The sequence below is a fragment of the Macaca thibetana genome, chromosome 3 (assembly GCF_024542745.1).
Source record: "Macaca thibetana thibetana isolate TM-01 chromosome 3, ASM2454274v1, whole genome shotgun sequence".
Classification (NCBI taxonomy): domain Eukaryota; kingdom Metazoa; phylum Chordata; class Mammalia; order Primates; family Cercopithecidae; genus Macaca; species Macaca thibetana.
In genome coordinates this window covers 30,522,267-30,542,094 of record NC_065580.1, presented here as the reverse complement: position 1 = coordinate 30,542,094, position 19,828 = coordinate 30,522,267, and the positions used below count along the sequence as shown (strand labels likewise).

At 45.5% G+C, this 19,828-nt stretch overlaps 1 protein-coding gene and 1 non-coding gene across 2 annotated transcripts; one reads left to right on the top strand and one right to left on the bottom strand.

Annotated features, from left to right (window-relative positions):
* Nucleotides 1–3,144: 3,144 nt before the first annotated feature.
* Nucleotides 3,145–3,206, bottom strand: LOC126951806 (U7 small nuclear RNA). Its single transcript, XR_007724661.1, has one exon. It is a non-coding gene; the product is annotated as a U7 small nuclear RNA (small nuclear RNA).
* A 13,183-nt stretch (nt 3,207–16,389) lies between these two features.
* HILPDA (hypoxia inducible lipid droplet associated) lies at nt 16,390–19,262 on the top strand. The gene is made up of 2 exons (XM_050782587.1): nt 16,390–16,578; nt 18,026–19,262. Exon 2 carries the CDS (start codon nt 18,094–18,096, stop codon nt 18,283–18,285), a length of 192 nt encoding a protein of 63 aa, XP_050638544.1. The 5' UTR covers nt 16,390–16,578; nt 18,026–18,093; the 3' UTR covers nt 18,286–19,262.
* Nucleotides 19,263–19,828: the final 566 nt, after the last annotated feature.

Below are 19,828 nucleotides of genomic sequence, written 5' to 3'. Positions count from 1 at the left end.
CCTGCCTCAGCCTCCTGAGTAGCTGGGACTACAGGTACCTGCCACCAGGCCCAGTTCATTTTTTAATTTGTTTGTAGAGATGAGGTCTTCCAATGTTGCCTGGGTTGGTCTTGAGCTCCTGGGTCCAAGCGAGCCTCCCATCTTGGCCTCCCAAAGTGCTGGGATTACAGGCATGAGCGACAGCACCCGGCCTCAAATCTTCAGCTTTTACAGATGCATACCAGATATTCGCAGCTGAATTGACAGGCTGTATAGGATGTTCTTCAAATAACACAGGCGCGGGGAAAGCATATGTGTATGTGAATGGGGCAGAATTGGTCGTAGGGTTGCTGGTGGCTGAAGATTGGATACCTGTAAGCTATTCTGCTCATCTGTCTACTTTTGTGTATGATCTAAATTCTCCATAATAAAAAGTTAAACAAAGTATATATCTAGTTGAATTCTGCTTTTGTAGAATCTTCTAGGTATGACAGCTTCATAGGCGGCTCTATTAACACTTCTCCATTATGTAATTTTTCTAAAATGTCTGTTTCTCTAACTTAATTGTTTTCCAGGATGAAATGAGTATGAAAGTACTTGGGGGACTGACAGCCTTCTACATATAGAAGAGATTATTAGGACTCATTAGTGTTCTAAATATGTATTATTGTACTCTTTAGTGGAGAAAGAATTAAGTTAAATTTTTGGCTTCAAATAATTCATAGTCTAAAATTTTCCTTGATTTAAAGTGACTTTTCTCAAAAAGACAATTCAGGAAGGGATATAATAAGACCATGTGTGTAATGAGGCTGAGTTTGGTGCTGAAAAACTCAGCTTCCTTTGATCAATCAGATCCCTGGAGGTGGGATGGGGCAGGGACCATGTGTCCTATTCATTGCTGCATTTCCAGCACCCAGCACAGCCTCTGGCACACGACATAGGATAATAATAATAGTGGTGATAATAATAATAAAATAGAACTAACATTTGTTGAGCTTCAGTGCCAAACAATGTGCAACTGCTTTGCCTGAATAATTTCATTTCATCTTCAAAACACTCCTACGGGGAGTGTCTCAACATCACATTGAGAGAAAACTGATGCGAATACTGAGCCTCAGGAAGATTAAGTTACTCACGCAAGGTCATCCAGTCAGAGAGTGTGGGGCTGGCTTTGAACTCACGTCTGTTTGCCCTGGAAGTCACTACTTTTTTAATCAAGATGCCCTGAAATGCCAACATGAGAAATCTGGTTCTCTTAGTGTGTCTCTTCTTGCAGGGACAGTGAGGACAGCAGGATATTGGAGCTTGGTGACACTTGCCTCTGCAATTCCCTAGGCAGCTCCCCCAGCTCAGATTCTACACCTTCAGGCTACTTCCTGTTGTCTTTTGGGTCCTCAAACAGACTTTTGTACAGAGAAAAGAAAACACTCACTAACCAATAAGCACAAGGCCTGGCAGGTTTATTTCTCTCTGTAATTTAATAAATTGACATTAATTAATAAGTGTTCATATGTCAATTTTGTGTGATTTTTTAATTTGAGTTATTGTAACTGTATATATTATATAGTGTATTTGTATTAATTTTATTTTTTTGGAGACGGAGTTTCACTCTTGTTGCCCAGGCTGGAGTGCAGTGGTATGATCTCAGCTCACTACAACCTCCACCTCCTGGGTTCAAGCAATTCTCCTGCCTCAGCCTCCTGAGTAGCTGGGATTACAGGCATCTGCCACCATGCGCAGCTAATTTTTTTATTTTTAGTAAAGACGGGGTTTCACCATGTGGGTCAGGCTGCTCTTGAGCTCCTGACCTCAGGTGATCTGCCCACCTTGGCCTCCCGAACTGCTGAGATTACAGATGTGAGCCACTGCGCCTGGCCGTTTTTATTAATTTTTAACTTTTATTATACGCGAGTCATATATAAACTTAAGTGATTTGAGTGATAAGGCCCAAAGCCTTGTCATCTAAGGGTGTGATGATACTATCAAGCTTTCAGATCTATCAGTTAAATAATTAAGAGGTAGGAGGGAATAAGTGTCCTAAAGGCAAGAAGTTCAGTTTCCAAAATGCCTTGCCCAGTGGGTTTTTCATAGTTGACATTTAATCAATAGTTGTTGAATAAATGACTGTGAAAAAGAAGAAAATAGTCATAAACAAAATTGAAAGCAAATAGGCCAGGTGTTGTGGCTCGTGCCTGTAATCCCAGCACTTTGGGAGGCTGAGGCAGGAGGACTGCTTGAACCCAGGAATTCAAGACCAGTCTGGGTAACATAGCAAGACCCAATCTCTACTACTAAATAGTAAAAATTATTTACAAAAAACTAAAAGCAGCCGGGCATGGTGGCTCATGCCTGTAATCCCAACACTTTGGGAGGCCAAGGCGGATGGATCACTTGAGGTCAGGAGTTTGAGACCAGCCTGGCATGGTGAAACCCCATCTCTACTAAAAATACAAAAATTGGCTGGCATCACGGCACTCACCTGCACTCCCAGCTACTCAGGAGGCTGAGACAGGAGAATTGCTTGAACCCAGGAGGCAGAGGTTGCAGTGAGCTGAGATCATGCCACTGCACTCTAGCCTGGGCGACAAAGTGAGACTCTGTCTCAAAGAAAAACAAAACAAAACAAAACAAAAAAACTAAAAGCAAATAGGCAGGGAAATATTTTCGTAAGTACAATAACAAGGTCTCAATTTCTTTCTTTTTTTTTTTTTTTTTTTTGAGATGGAGTCTTGCTGTGTTGCCCAGGCTGGAGTGCAGTGGCGCGATCTTGGCTCACGGCAACCTCTGCCCCTCCAAGTTTTAAGCAATTCTCTGCCTCAGCCTCTAGAGTAGCTGGCATTACAGGCGCGTGCCACCATGCCTGGCTAATTTTTTTGTATTTTTAGTAGAGACAGGGTTTCACCATCTTGGCCAGGCTGGTCTTGAACTCCTGACCTCGTGATCCACTCACCTCGGCCTCCCAAAGTGCTGGGATTACAGGCGTGAGCCACCGTGCCCGGCCTCAATTTCTTAATATATTAGGAACTTGGGAAATAGATAAGAAAAGCATGAAATCTTCAATAGAAAAATGATAATGCTAAATAAATGCAGAATGAATAAATGAAAGAATAAGTGGGGGCTAATAGAGAGATGCCTTTCCTGGAATTTAACATGTTAATTTTTTTAAGGGGCTTTCCAGTGAAGACCCAAAGACCTGCTAGACAAATTCTCAAAGAGCTGTAACACTAACATATTAATTTTCCAAGAGTACATTGGGGACCATATGAAGACAAGCAGACCTCAGGTATGTGAAGGGGGACTTAGAAAATGCAAAGGGCTCAGCTGCAGAGCTGGCTTAAGCCTTTTTCAGATGCACAGGAGGACAGGAAAGGAGCTGCTGCATGGCCTGGCAGAACGATCAGATGTCCCAAGTTAGGGAAAGTAGACAGGAAAATCCGGAAGTATACACTGGTGAGTTCCCTGCTTTGGAAGTAGGAATGTGGCTTTGCTGGGAAGCTACCCTTTGAGGAGGAAATCCAACTCTACAGGTAGACAGCAGTCTCCCAACAGCAGAGTTGGGGAGAGAGCCAGAGGAGGAGGAGAAGGGAAAGGGCCTACCTGGAGCAAGGCCAGCTCTCTGTTCTTCCCTGATGGGTGGGTCACAGTCGCCCAGCCTCTGGGACAAAGTTAGGGGAAACCTGGGCTCTGATGACAGCGGCAACTTCTCAGTCTTGTCTGGCACATAAAAATAGCTTTTCCAGGTGATGTGACTCTGGGGCTTAGCCAACTGCAGGCCTGGTTACTATGCTTGGTTACCAGCCTTTGCCCTGTCTCCAGATCTTGGAATGACTTTGGCTTTACACACTTCCCCCTAGGGGCCTCATAAGTGAAGCCTCATCCTCAGGAGACAAGGGTGGCTTTTCATAGTGTGCCCCCTTTGTGGGAAGAGTATGCTGACCTTTAGGAGGGCAGGAAGGGCATTTCCCTCCTTCCTTGGCTTGGAAAACATAGGGGAGCTCAGCCAGACCATGTCTACTGTTTCCTGGGTAATTCACTAAGCCAACCAAAGAACCTGAACTTCCTGCAGTGATGAGGCCAACACACAGTCTCAGGTACACAAAACCACCAAGAGTCACATGCCTCCTGACTCACAGACCTACCCCAGGAGGCTGTGAAAGCAGCGCACAACCAGGCCCAGGCCCTGGGGGTACTAGGAGTCACATGAACAATGAGAACATCAACAGGCCTGAGGTCACTGACAGGTGCAAAGGTTCCTAGGGTACACACATTTGCCCTAATATACACATACCTATCCTGATTTACATACTCAGAGCCCCACGGGCAGTATATATCCCATGATGCACTGAGCTCCTTATTTTGGGTAGAACTCCCTTTTAGAGCTAGTACCCAAGCTGCTCATTTTCCTTGCTATGAAGGAAGATTCTCCACATCCCTCTATTCCTCCTTCTCCCTGATTTCTCCCTGTTGTACAGATAGAGAAGTGGCAAGGAACAATGGTGATTTAATTCCAGAAGGCTGAGGAACTGAGGCTACAAAGACTCTATAGAAGCACTTAGTTATAGAATCTAATCAGCTATAAGGAATGCTTGGAGCCATTATCAAGCTCAGTCTGTTTTCACAAGGATCCTAAGGCTGGAGAAGCGAAGAAGTTTGCCCAATGCCCCAGGCTGGGCAGTGGCTGAGGCTGAATTTGATGATATAGGTGGGATAGGCAGGTTCAGTCTAGCTGGAGAATTTAGTTAGCTCAGGGGTGGGGTTGGCTTACTGATTTTTTTTTTTTTTTTTTTGAGACAGAGTCTCGCTCTGTCACCCAGGCTGGAGTGCAGTGGCACAACCTCAGCTCACTGCAACCTCTGTCTCCCAGGTTCAAGTGATTCTCCTGCCTCAGCCTCCCGAGTAGCTGGGACTACAAGCGTGTGCCACCACACCCAGCTAATTTTTGTATTTTTACTAGAGATGGGGTTTCACTATGTTGGCCAGGCTGGTCTCAAGCTCCTGACCTCAGGTAATCCAACTGCCTTGGCCTCCCAAAGTGCTGGGATTACAGGCGTGAGCCACTGCACCCAGCCTGGTTTACTGATCTTTAGTGCATGTGAGTAATAGATTGGTCCACTGATAACAACTGAGCATCTAGTTTGCACAAGGCACAGACTGAGAAGCAAATATATATTTAAATCTTAAAACAACCCTCTCAAAGTTAAAGGAAATAATTAATTAACAGAGACGATCAATGAATAAGGATGATGCTTACAATACATTTTTAAAATTTTATTTTGGCCGAGTGCGGTGGCTCACACCTGTAATCCCAACACTTTGGGAGGCCAAGGCGGGTGGATCACTTGAATTCAGGAGTTTGAGATCAGCCTGGCCAACATGGCAAAACCCTGTCTCTACTAAAAATATAAAAATCAGCCAGGCATGGTGGCAGGTTCCTGTAACCACAGCTACTCAGGAGGCTGAGGCAGAAGAATCACTTGAACCCAGGAGGCACAGGTTGTAGTGAGCCAAGATCACACCACTGCACTGCAGCCTGGGTGACAGAGCAAGACTCCGTTTCGAAAAAAAAAAAAAATTATTTTGGATTCAGTGGGCACATGTGCAGATTTGTTACACGAGTATATTGCATAACGGGTTTCTAGTGAACCCATCACCCGAACAGTGAACACTGCACTCAGTGAGTAGTTTTTCAAAAGGGACCCCCTCTGGAGTCCCTAGTAAGAACTTTTAAGAAAATACACAAGACATTCTCTAGACGGAACATGCTTATAAACTGAGAGGTATAAACATCGAACGCCGTATCAGCATGTGATTCTCCAACATGCAAAAGAATCCAGGATGGGGGACTGGGGAGGTTTTCAGGGTCAAATGGGAAAGCTGGGAGCCTGAGACACCAACAGTTATAGCTGACTTTCAGGATCTGTTAGGCGAGGGGCTGAGGGGTTTGGTGTGGGTAGGGCTTTGGGCCTTCATCGTTGACAGGAGGGATTCTGACTGGACAGCTTTTTCTTTTTTTTTTTTTCTTTTGAGACGGAGTCTCGCTCTCTCACCCAAACTGGAGTGCAGTGGCCGGATCTCAGCTCACTGCAAGCTCCGCCTTTTGGGTTTACGCCATTCTCCTGCCTCAGCCTCCCGAGTAGCTGGGACTATAGGCACCCGCCACCTCACCCGACTAGTTTTTTGTATTTTTTAGTAGAGACGGGGTTTCACCAGGTTAGTCAGGATGGTCTCGATCTCCTGACCTTGTGATCCGCCCATCTCGGCCTCCCAAAGTGCTGGGATTACAGGCTTGAGCCACTGCGCCTGGCCCTGGACAGCTTTTTCTCCAGTCCTTTAGCCAAAGGAGGAGGGGTCACTGGGAGAAGGAGAAAAGGGTGGGAGTCTCCTCAAAGACCAGTTGTCCTCTACCGCTCATTACCCCCTCTCCTGACAACAGCCACTGTCCTTCTTGGCTAAGATAAGAGGCAGCAGGAACAGCCCCCTGCCCTGCTCTAGCCGAGTTGGAGCAGAGCCACGGAGTGAGTTGGCTGGCGGCAGAAATGTCTGGGCATCTGTGTCTGGGGGAGAGGTGCCAGCTGTCTAGGCGGAGAGAAAATGTGCCCATGTGCACACACATGTGTGTAAAGGTAGGGCATGTGTCAGTGAACACATGCAGCAGAGGGAAGAGCAGCTGTTGTAATTGTGAATGACAACAGCATAGACACCAGGAGAACCCCATTGTCTCCCAACCCATAGACTCGGACTCTGCCTCCCTGCCAGGAGCAAGACACCTCTCTCCTCTGGTAGCACCTCCGCCATCTACCAGGCAGCAATGGAGCTCATTTGAGCCTGGCCCTTTTGCGGCTAACCTGGGCTCTCCTATGCTCAGAGAGCCCGCTGTGACCGCCAAGAGAAGGTGACAGCAAGGAGGAAAGCTCCCTCTATGTTCTAACATTCAATGATTTTATGGTTCCATGAAGGAAAAAGAGAGCAACGTGTCAATACACAGATTTATCCTAAACTGCTAAATGGAAATAACTTGGAGAACAGCACAGAATGAGTAAACTCTTAAATACATGTCTCCAGTGAGTTTCCTTTTTGATTCTAATTAACTCCATAAGACAGAGGACTGTCCCCAAGCCTTTATTGAGATGAGAAAATAGGGACTTCTTCACCCCAAATCTTTCCTAAGGTTTTTTTATTTACATACTTTTTCAAAACATTCATTGAATACTTTTTCTTCTTCTCATAATACATGCTCATAGCAGAAAAACTGAAACTCAGGAAACTATCAAACCTCCATAATCCACCCCATTCTCACTTTACTTCCACAGGCCCCAGATATGCCTTCTATAGGATACTCCATCATGTTAAGATGAGCCCACATCTCACATCTGAAGTTACTATGCTAGTTGAAACTGTCTAGTTGGCCAGGCGCGGTGGCTCATGCCTGTAATCCTTGCACTTTGGGAGGCTGAGGCGGGTGGATCACTTGAGGCCAAGAGTTCAAAACCAGCCTCACCAACATGGTGAAATCCCATCTCTACTAAAAATACAAAAAAATTAGCCAGACGTGGTGATAGGCAGCTGTAATCCCAGCTACTCAAGAGGCTGAGGCAGGAGAATTGCTTTAACCTGGAAGGTGGAGGTTGCAGTGAGTCGCGATCGTGCCACTGCACTCCAGCCTGGGTGACCCTAGGCGAAACTCAGTCTCAAAAAAAAAAAAAAGAAACTGTCTAGTTAACATATATTTTGCAGACCTTTGATTAAATGTTTGTGAATTTTAGTTTTGTCATTTAAATTTTTTGGAAGTCAATATATTTTGTTTTCTATATCTCAAATATGTTTGAGAGTCCTTGAAAAGTCTATAGGCCCCAGGAACTGTGCTTATTGTGACTAAAGAATAAGAGGACCCTGCCCGGTAAAAAATGTTACTATTTAAGAGTAGATATACTGTCAGACTCTCTCTCTCTCTATGTATTTATCATGGTTAACTTAAAGGGCCCATATAGTTTTGAATACTGTTTTTCTCCTATTCCACATTGTTCATCCAGTATTTCCCAAACAGAGCTTGAGAGCAGAGGCCTGCTGTGTTGGTGGGAGTCCGCCACCCATACCACAGCTTCTCAGTGCAGGTTCTAGGACCACCCACCTCTTAGGTAGAAAGGCTCTGAGAGAGACAGCTTGTCTCCCTCAGCCCTGTGCTTCACAGATGAGGAAACTGAGGCCTGAAGAAGTGACTGGCCCCAGGTGAGTGGTTAGTCAGTGCCACAACCAGACTCAGAATTTAGGTTGCTGGCTCAGGTGGGAGGTGAAGAAGTCACTGCTTGCCTTGTTTGCCCTCTGCCCATTTTCCAGGGCCAACTCTCTGTGGGCACCTTCCTCTGGTGCCATACTGCCAGGCCCTCCCACTCCACTCCCACTTCCCACTAGCTGCTCCAAGCTCTTGACCCAATTTCCCCATCCAAACTCCTGGGTTTGTTTTCCCTTCATTGTCACCATGTTGCTCAAGCTGTAAATTTACAAAATGTTAGTAAATTTTAATTTTTTTCTCTGATGGTAAAAGTAACAGATGCACATGGGAGAAAATAGGAGGGAAAAAGGAGTTCATTATCATATCACCCAGAGATGATCATTGTAAAAATGCTGTGCAACAAACATCAATAAATAGAATTAGAAATTGATCAGCTGCTCCGTTATTATTATTAATTTTTTTTGAGACGGGGTTTTGTCATGTTGCCTAGGCTGGTCTTGAACTCTTGGGCTCAAGCAATGCTCCCACATCAGCGTCCCAAAGTGCTGAGATTACAGGCATCAGCCACCATGCTTGGCATGTTCCTTTCAGTTATAAAATATCTCAGATACACAAACATGATTCATTCATTCAACAATATTTGTTGAGCATGTACTACATGGAAGGCACTGTTCTGGGTTTAGGAACACAGTAATTGACACAATAGTCTGAGTCCTTGTTCTCAAGGAGCTACATTCTAGCAGAGGAAGACAGATAATCAACAAATAAATATAAAATAGTGTTGAGTACTATGAAGAAAAAATAAAACAGGGTAAAGGAGAAGAGTAGGTGTTGAGTGTTGCTGTACATGAAATGATTAGGAAAGCCTCCCTGAGAAACGACATTTGATCAGAGTCCAGAAGGAAGTGACAGAGCAAGCCAAATATTGAGTGAACATGTTTCAGACACTGAGGACATAATAGTGAATAAAAGTGACATTCTGCTCTGGGCCACCGGTTCTCCTCTTCATTGTAGACACTTTGTACTATTTTACCTAATGGCTTGAAGACGGAATTGTACAGGAAGGGAAGGAAGAGGAAGAGCTACCCTTAACATTTTAATTTTTTTTGGCCAGGCGCGGTGGCTCATGCCTGTAATCTCAGCACTTTGGGAGGCTGAGGCAGGTGGATCACCTGAGGTCAGGAGTTTGAGACCAGCCTGGCCAACATGGTAAAACCCCATCTCTACTAAAAAAAAATACAAAAATTAGCTGGGTGTGGTGGCTGGCACCTGTAAATCAGCTACTCAGGAGGTTGAGGCAGGAGAATCGCTTGAACCCGGGAGGCGGAAGTTGCAATGAGCTGAGATCACACCACTGCACTCCAGCCTGGGTGACAGAGTGAGACTCTGTCTCAAAAAAAAAAATAATAATAATAAATATAAATGTATTTATTTATTTATTTATTTAATAAGGTTGGTCTTGAACTCCTGACCTCAACTAATCCACCCGCCTTGGCCTACCAAAGTTCTGGGATTATAGGTGTGAGCCACTGCGCCCAACCAACTCTTAACATTTTAATATACGGACTTAAAAGTCTAAAATTGGCTGGGCATGGTGGCTTACACCTGTAATCCCAGCACTTTGTGAGGCTGAGGCAGTGGATCACTTCAAGTAGATCACTTGAGGCCAGGAGTTTGGGAGCAGCCTGGCCAACATGGTGAAACCTCATCTCTACTAAGAATACAAAATTTAGCTGGGCGTGGTGGTAGGCGCCTGTAATCCCAGCTACTCGGGAGGCTGAGGCAGGAGAATCACTTGAACCTGGGAGGCAGAGGTTGCAGTGAGCCGAGATTGCACCACTGCATTCCAGCCTGGGTGACAAGACCAAGACTCTGTCTCAAAAAAAAAAAAGGCCAGGCGTGGTGGCTCACACCTGTAATCCCAGCACTTTGGGAGGCTGAGGCGGATGGATCACCTGAGGCCGGGAGTTTAAGACTAGCCTGGCCAACGTGGTGAAACCCTGTTTCTACTAAAAATATATATATAAAAGTTAGCTGGGCATGGTGGCACATGCCTGTAATCCCAGCTACTAGGGGGACTGAGGCAGGAGGATTGCTTGAACCTAGGAGGTGGAGGTTGCAGTGAGCTAAGATCATACCACTATACTACAGCCTGGGCAATAGAGCAAGACTCTGTCTCAAAAAAAAAAAAAAAAAAAAAGTCTAAAATTAATCAATATTTACTTTCCTTCCAAATAAAAACATACTAAATTTTATCTTTGCTCACTGTTCCCATCTGAAATGTTTACCAATTTTTAAGTTTATCTTGTTATTGTTACTTTTCCAAATCAACCATTATTACTAAAAATAGTTTTGCATAGTCATAATTTGTTTAGATACATCCATATGTTTTGTAAATATTTCCTTACCATTTTTTCTTGCATTTCCCTATTTCCTTTTGGGTTCAGTTTTCTTGTGTCTTAGGTTCATTCTTCAGTAGTTTCCATGGTAAGGGCCTATGGCAGCTAACTCTGCTTTTGTTTGTCATCTGAAGATGTCTTCAACTTGCCCTCCTTTAAAAAAAAATGACTTTATTTAGATAAAGTTCACATATCAGAATCCACCATTTTAAAGTATGCAAGTCAATGGTTAAGTATATTCACAGACTTGTATAACTGTATAACTGTCAGCACTGTCTAATTTTAGAACATTTCATCAACAGCCCACACACCAAAAAAAACCACCCTGTACCTACTAGCAGTCATTCCCCAGTCCCCTCTCCACCAGCCCCTGGCAACCACTTACCTACTTTCTGTCTCTGTGGATTTGCCTTTTTTTTTTTTTTTTTTTGAGACAGTCTCACTCTGTTGCCCAGGCTGGAGTACAGTGGTGTGATCTCAGCTCACTGCAACCTCTGCCTCCTGGGTTCAAGCAATTTTCCTGTCTCAGCTTCCCGAGTAGGTGGGACTACAGGTCAGCACCATCATACCCGGCTAATTTTTGTTTTTTTTTGTAGAGGCAGGGTTTCACCATGTTGGCAGGCTGGTCTCAAACTCCTCACCTCCAGTGATCTGCTCACCTCGGTCTCTGTGCTGGGATCCTCAAAGTGCTGGGATTACAGGTGGGAGCCACTATGCCCGGCCCTGGATTTGCCTATTCTGACATTTCACATAAGTGGAATCATACAATATGTGCCCTCTTGTTTCTGGTTTCTTTCACTTAGCATAATGTGTTCAGGTGCATCCATATTATAGCATGTGTCAATACTTCATTTTTTATGGCTAAATAATATTCCATTGTATCACATTTTGTTTATCCTTTAGTCAGTTGATGGATATTTGGGTTGTTTCTACTTTTTTGGTTATTATGAATAATGCTGCTATGAACATTTGTGTATAAGCATTTGTGTGTGAACATACATCTTCAGTTCACTTGGATATATATTTAGGAGCGAAATTGCTGGATCATATGGTAATTCTATGTTTAACTTTTTGAGGAACTATTCTAAAGCAGCTGCACTATTTTACATTCTAACAGCAACGCATGAGGGTTCTATTTTCTCTACATTTTCATCAACATTTGTTCTTTTCTGGGTTTTTTTGCTTGTTTGTGTTATAGCCATCCTAGTGAGTGTGAGGTGGTGTCTCATTGTATTCTATTTTTTATGTTCATTTTAACATAAACTGTAGCATACCGTACACATACTATATACCCTTTTCATTTAACAATATATTGTAGAGATCTTGTCAATAAGTACAGAACTTACTCTCTTTTTTCTGGCTTTATGGTAATTCGCTGTCTGAATGCACCATCTTTTATTTAACCAGTTCTCTATCGATGGGCTGTTTTTTCCATTCTTTTACTATCACAAACAGTGCTGTAACAACTACCTTTACATACTCCATTCTCTACATGTGGAAGTCTGTCTGTAAGGATAAATCCTAAAAATGGAATTCTGGGCTAAAGGGCATGTGTATGCTTTTATTTTTACAGATATTGCCAAATGGTACTCAGTGGTCTTTTTTAACACCTCAATGGTCTTGAGGTGTTTTTTAAAAAAAAGCGGGGGTCAGGGAAACAATTACTGACAAATTGATTTCCATACAGAATGTACCAGTTTATACTTACCAGAAATGTAAGTACATGTTCTTTAAATGACCACTGGATGATAAGATCAAATTTGTGAAAATACTTGTGTTCTTAGTATGGTACTCTTGTGTGGGTTGACTTCAGAATCACTTCTTTTTAGGGGCTTTGGGGAAAGGGCAGCTTATAAAAAGCTTTCCTTGGTTGCAGTTCCAAGGAGGAGGTAGAGCCTGAAAACGGCTTGTCTTGGGGCCCTTATCTACCTTTCCTTGGTGAAACAATGGGTACTCACTGAAGATACTGGGTAAAATATTCATTCATTTATTCCTTCAATCAATAAATATTTATCAAAAGCCTACTATTTCATGCTAGCTGCTGGAGATGGAATGGAAACAAAATCAGACCAAACACTCCTTTCACTGACTTTTCAGGCTTTTGAAGGGATGCAGACATTAATACAACTAAGGCCAAAGTAACATATTGGGAGAGAAATGTCTATCATGCCACTGGAGCCTGGAACAGGGCCTTAGGGTCAGCAAGGGTGACCAGAGGAAATATGTTTGAATTGAGATGTGAAAGATGAGTAAAAGACTAGGTGAAGAAAGTCTTTTCTTCCTCTGGAGGAAAAAGCATAGTTAACAAATAAAGAAGGTTGGGTACGGTGGCTCACACCTGTAATCCCAGCACTTTGGGAGGCTGAGGTGGGAGGACTGCTAGAACTCATGAGTTTGAGGCCAGTCAGGGCAGCATGGAGAGACCCCATCTCTACAAAAAAAAAGAAAGAAAAAAAGGAAAGAAAAGAAAGGAAAAGAGAGAGAGAGAAAGAAAGAACGAGCTAAATAAATAAATAAATAAATAAATAAATAAATAAATTAGCTGGGTGTGGTGATGTTTGCCTGTAGTCCCAGCTACTCAGGAGGCTGAGATGGGAGGATAGCTTGAGCCCAGTAAGTCAAGGCTGCAGTGAGCAGTGATCATGCCACTATACTCCAGTCTGGAAAACAGAGTAAGACCCTTTCTCAACAACAATAACAACAACAAATAAAGAAGAGAGGCAATAATACCTACCTCATAGCATCATTAGAAAAATTAAATAGGCCGGGAGTGGTGGCTCACGCCTGTAATCCTAGCACTTTGGGAAGCCGAGGCGGATGGATTACGAGGTCAGGAGATCGAGACCATCCTGGCTAACACAGTGACACCCCGTCTCTACTAAAGAATACAAAAAATTAGCCGGGTATGGTGGCGAGCGCCTATAGTCCCAGCTACTCGGGAGGCTGAGGCAGGAGAATGGCATGAACCTGGGAGGCAGAGATTGCATTGAGCCAAGATCGTGCCACTGCGCTCCAGCCTGGGCGGCAGAGCGAGACTCAAAAAAAAAAAAAAAAAAAAGAAAAAGAAAAATTAAATAATACATGTAAAGCATTTAGCAAAATGTTCAGCACATATCAGTTACTTGAAGAATGATTATTTTGTTTCCACTGTCTTTTTTTTTTTTTTTTTTTGAGACGGAGTTTCGCTCTTGTTGCCCAGGCTGGAGTGCAATGGCTTGATCACAGCTCAGTGCAACCTCTGCCTCCCAGGTTCAGGTGATTCTCCTGCCTTGGCCTCCCGAGTAGCTGGGATTACAGGCATGTCCCACCATGCCTGGCTAATTTTATATTTTTAGTGGAGATGGGGTTTCTCCATGTTGGTCAGCCTGGTCTCGAACTCACGACATCAGGCGATCTGCCTGCCTCAGCCTCTCAAAGTGCTGGGATTACAGGCGCGAGCCACCACGCTCGGCTTTTTTTTTTTTTTTTTTTAAATAACCATAGTGAATGTTAAAATCCCAGTTCCCCAAGCAAAACATTACTACCCTAGTTAGGTACTTACTTCTAAGCTCTACCCCACACTGCCTTGGGTTGTTAGTTATCTTCTCTTATTCAGGTCTTGTTTACTCAACCAGGTGACAAGCTTATTTACAACAAGAATCTGGCTTTACACTTTTTAGCAAAATAATAGCTACTATTTATTGAGCATACATGACATACTCTTTATGTGCATTATTTCCAAGCCTCACAACAACCCTGTTTCACAATTATTTTCCTCATTTTACAGATTAAGAAACTAAAATTCAAAGGGGTCAGTTAGCCTGGCCAAGGTGTTGAAAGCAGGACTAAATCCTGATGCAGTTAGCTACATTTGTAGCTGACAGATGGAAAAGCATAGAGCTGCCCTCACCCAAACTCTTCTTATTTCCAACTGGCATGACCTTTAGACAGTGGCAGTGAATATGGGGAGAAAGAATTGTTGGAGAGGTGCCCATCCCTTCTTCCAGCTGTGTGAAGTATAAATTTAGAATTCAAACTAAGTAGAAGCCAAAGGGTCATTGTAGAATTCCCACATTCATTCACCAAGCCTACGCTGCTAATGAATGAGCAAAACCCCTCACTGGGAATTTTGTAGTTGATGATACAGATAATGCTAACACTCATGGAATGTTTTCTATGTGCCAGGCATTGTTCTAAGTGCTTTATATGGATTAATTCATTTAATATCCAGGCTAAGACTGTTATGATCTCACATAACAGCCGAGGAAACCAAATTACAAGAAGGTTAAAGGGTTCGCCCAAGGCCTTCACCTGGCAAAGTAGTGGCGTTTGGATCTGGCACTGATTTCGCAGCTTGAGACCTATTTAATAACAGTGTGAGAGAAGGGTCACAGAGTCAAGCAAAAAAACAGACGAAACTCTGGTATAGCGAAGGACCAAAAGTTCTGCGGACTGAGCAGGAAAGTTGGTTCCAAATGTCTGCCTGCCTGCCAGCAGGCCTCCAGCCCCAACCTTCTGCTTTCCCGGCTTCCCCACCCCCTCATTCCCGAGAGACCACAGCCAGCCAGCCAGGAAAGGAGGGGAAAGGTCGCAGTGGGGATTGGCTCCTCCCTTCCCGTGCAACAGCTCTTGTTCAGCAGAGCCCGCCGAGCTCGCTGAGATGTGGAAAGTCACAGGGTTCTTTCCCATCCGGCACGGGAACTTGACCCGGGTACACGGAACCGCCAGTTCTAAAGCCACCAGTGGCCTTCCTTTCCGCGGCCTGTACATCCCTTCCCGGGGGTCCTCCCCATTCCCAGTGTCTCTCCGGGACTCTACTTTCGGAGATCCCCGGTTGCGTGCTCTCAAGACAGACCGCACAGTCTTGGCTGAGTGGGTGGGGGGTGCTTAGTAAGGCAGCCCAGCCCCCAAATCTGGGCATAAGCCTGGTCTGTGACCTCCTGGTTCTTTAGTTCAAGCCGAAAGCACCCTTAAAAATCATCTAGTGGCCGGGCGCAGTGACTCACGCCTGTAGCCCCAGCACTTTGGGAGGCCGAGGTTGGAGGATGGCTTGAGATCAGGAGTTCGAGACCAGCCTGGGCAACACAACAAGGAAAAAAAAAAAGGAGAAAAACAAAGAAGAAAAAAGTGGCCAATGTCTTCATTATAGATGAGAAAACTGAGGCCCATTTAAATATCAAGTGACTTGCCCATATGCAGTTAGGATCCCACACCAGGGCCAGGAGTATTTCACGTTTTCTTAAACGACACGACAAACTCTCATAGGAAGTAGAGCTTGCAGAGCTTAATGTGGTGCACAAGGGCCTCATCATTCCAGCGATACCGATGGCAACTGAAACTCGGGATTTGGAATCTTGGTACGTCTATGAAGTGAAACAAAACCCGCTCTTCAGTCTTTGAAGAAAATAACGAGTGGGTAGGGGTCTGGTGCCCTCTGACAATTTAGCGCTTGCCGAAATCTCTGGGGAAGAACCCACCCTCCACTGCAGGGCTTCACCTACACGAAGGCCGTCGGTGATTTTCACCTACTGGGGACGAGGGATATGTGCTCTCTGACTCCTTCAAATGTTTTCTACAGCAGAGATGCTAGTCGAGATTAATACATACGCCTCGTCTCACTCCAGAACACAATGACTCAAAACCGCACGACGTGTACTTTTGGAAACAGCTCCGCGGGAGAGCACCTTGGACAGTCCCGAAACCCCTTCGCCCGCGGGGCGGGGCCGCGGACGTGCGTCCCGGCGTGTGCGTCCCGGCGCGTGCGTGCGGCCTCCAGTGCGCTTGCGCGTGCCCTCCGGGGGCGGGCCCACGGCTATAAGGGGCGGAGGCTCGGTGGCTTTGCTCGGCGCTCTGCGGGTGACCGCGCTTTTGTCTCCAGTGAGTTTTGTGGCGGGAAGCTTCTGCGCTGCTGCTTAGTAACCGACTTTCCTCCCGACTCTTGCACGACCTCCTGCTACAGCCGGCGACCCACTCCCTGCTCTTCCTCCGGAGGTGAGCGGCCCGCGGGCTTCCCCGGCTCCCCACCCCCATCGCCAGAGTGCTGACTGGGCTAGCAGCCTCGCGTTCCAGGGCTGGGGGTGCGCCGCCGGGAGCCTCTCTCCTCGCCCCCCACCCCCCGCCATCCGGGGTCCCCAGTCAGCCGTCAGCCCTGTTTTGTCCTGAGGTGGCGCTAACTAGGATCCACGTGGCCCATCCCATGCCCACCGGTGCTGAGTTAGGCCATCCCTGCCATGCCTTCCCAAAGCACCTTCACCATCTCCTCCCTGTCCCAACACTTAGCGTATCGCGTGGTAACTACCCTTTGTCTATAAGGTTTTCCATGTGGCCCTAGTATATTCCAGGGTACCTAACACATTGAAGATGTTCATGGTATGTTTGTTAAATAAATGAATTTGATAGATTGGACCCTCGAAGAGTTATTTGGACTTGCAGAAAGTTTAGTTAACTCCAATCTGTGATGTGGGAGAGACCTCTAGGCAGATTGCTTTCTCTAGGGCATGTTCTTATATGTCCCATTATCCACCACCCCCCTGCAAAAGGACTGGGCCTATTTCAGGAAAGTGACTGATACCTGCACTGTAGCACAGGGGTTGTGCATTGTTGTGCCTTGCAGGAACAAAGTTTTCAAGAAAGTAAAAGTTTGTTTTTGAGACGGAGTTTCGCTTTTGTCGCCCAGGCTGGAGTGCAATGGCGCGATCTTGGCTCACTGCAACCTCTGCCTCCCGGGTTCAAGCGATTCTGCCTCAGCCTCCCGAGTAGCTGGGATTACAGGCATGTGCCACCACGCCCGGCTGATTTTTGTATTTGTAGTAGAGACAGGGTTTCACCATGTTGGTCAGGCTGGTCTCGAACTCCTGACCTCAGGTGATCCACCCAAAGTGCTGGGATTACAGACGTGAGCCACCGCTCCTGGCCTAAGAAAGTCAGTGTTTTTTGTTTGTTTGTTTGTTTGTTTTGAGACGGAGTCTCGCTCTGTCGCCCAGGCTGGAGTGCAGTGGTGCAATCTCGGCTCACTGCAAGCTCCGCCTCCCGGGTTCACGCCATTCTCTGGCCTCAGCCTCCCGAGTAGCTGGGACTACAGGCGCCCGCCACTGCGCCCGGCTAATTTTTTCTATTTTTAGTAGAGAGGGGGTTTCACCATGGTCTCGATCTCCTGACCTTGTGATCCGCCCGCCTCGGCCTTCCAAAGTGCTGGGATTACAGGCGTGAGCCACCGCGCCCGGCCGAAAGTCAGTGTTTTAAGAAGTGTTCTTGAATTAGTCCAAGAAGCAAGACTGGCTCCGTAGCCATGAAGTTTGCAATGTAAAATATTCTTGGAGAGTTGCTGTGCAAGAACATCCCCTGGTCCCTGTGCCCCGTGAGAGGACAGAAGAGTCAGGGCTGGATGCATGCATACCCCCAAAAGGCTATAGATTAATCCTTTCCTCTTTTTCCTCAGGGTTCAGAGGCCTTTCAGAAGGAGAAGGCAGCTGTGCTTCTCTGCAGAAGAGTAGGGTCCTTTCAGCCATGAAGCATATGTTGAACCTCTACCTCTTAGGTGTGGTGCTGACACTACTCTCCATCTTCGTTAGAGTGATGGAGTCCCTAGAGGGCTTACTAGAGAACCCATCGCCTGGGACCTCGTGGACCACCAGAAGCCAACTAGCCAACACAGAACCCACCAAGGGCCTTCCAGACCATCCATCCAGAAGCATGTGATAAGACCTTCTGTGCTGGCCATATTTTGGAACACTGACCTACACATGTCCAAAAGGGAATCCCATTCCTAGCAGGCAGGCGGAGCACCAGTGTAACCAGAGAACTAACTATTACTAGGCCTTGAAGGACCTGCCTAACTGGATGCTCATTGCCTGGACAAGGCCTGTTTAGGCCGGTCACTCATGCCTGTAATCCTAGCACTTTGGGAGGCTGAGGTGGGTGGATCACCTGAGGTCAGGAGTTCGAGACCAGCCTCGCCAACGTGGTAAAACCCCGTCTCTACTAAAAATACAAAAGTTAGCTGGGTGTGGTGGCAGAGGCCTGTAATCCCAGCTATTTCGGAGGCTGAGGCAGGAGAATTGCTTGAACCCAGGGCCAGAGGTTACAGTGAGTTGAGATCGCACTGCTATACCCAGCCTGGGCCACAGAGCAAAAGACTCCATCTCAAAAAAAAAAAAAAAAAAGAAAAGGACTGTTTAATGCACTGCTGGGAATGGATTGCTTATGGCCGTGAGATAGGTTGATCTCGCCCTTACCTCGCAGAAGCTTACCCCAGGGTCTGGTGTATGCTGTGCTTTTCTCAGCAGTATGGCTCTGACATCTCTTAGATGTCCCAACTTCAACTGTTGGGAGATGGTGATGTTTTCAACCCTGCTTCCTAAACATCTGCCAGGGATTCCTTTAGTCTTGAATGTCTTATGCTCAATTATTTGGTGTTCAGCCTCTCTTCCACAAGAGCTCCTCCATGTTTGGATAGCAGTTAAAGAGGTGTGTGGGTGGGGTCTTGGGAGGGAGAGGACGGAGTGTTCAGTGCCCATTTCTCATTGTTTTACATTTTAAAGTCCTTCCTCCAACATAGTGTGTATTGGTCTGAAGTGGGAGGTGGGATACCAAAGCCTACTCAAGTTATGGACATTGTGGCCACCATGTGGCTTAAATGATTTTTTCTAATTAATAAAGTGGAATATGTATTTCTACTGTGTGTCATGTTGACTTCTGCTCTTGAAATTTGTGGTAGGGAGGATCTTAATTTCTAGACCTGAGGTTTAACATCTCAATACTTTGGAGCAGGAAAGTGCTTAAATCACTTTGTTTAAAACATAATTATCAATAGACCTCTGAAGTTGGGGCAGAGGCAGTTGGGTCTGCCCTGTATCAACCAGCTGTGTGAGCCTAGGCCACGACTATTGCAGGCCTGTCATGACTAGATCTGTAAAGAAGAAAAGTGATCACCACTTCCAGTCCCTCTCCTTGAGTCTCTGGGACGAAGAGGACTGTCAGTCCAGGAGGCCATGAGCTTTTTCTTCTGTACTCTTCAGCATGTTTCACCCACCAAAAAGTATGCTTAATTCGGATTGTTCTCAAAGTCAGTTGGTAAAGTGTCTACACCACACAGATGATTATTTCTGCCCTCCCAGATCTAAGCAACTTGGCCTTTACTCAAAGTTGGAGGGATTTTTTGTTTTGTTTTGTTTTATTTTGTTTTTTTCTTATATCCACCACACTTGTACTCCCTGTCCCATGTACAGTTGTATTCACTCCT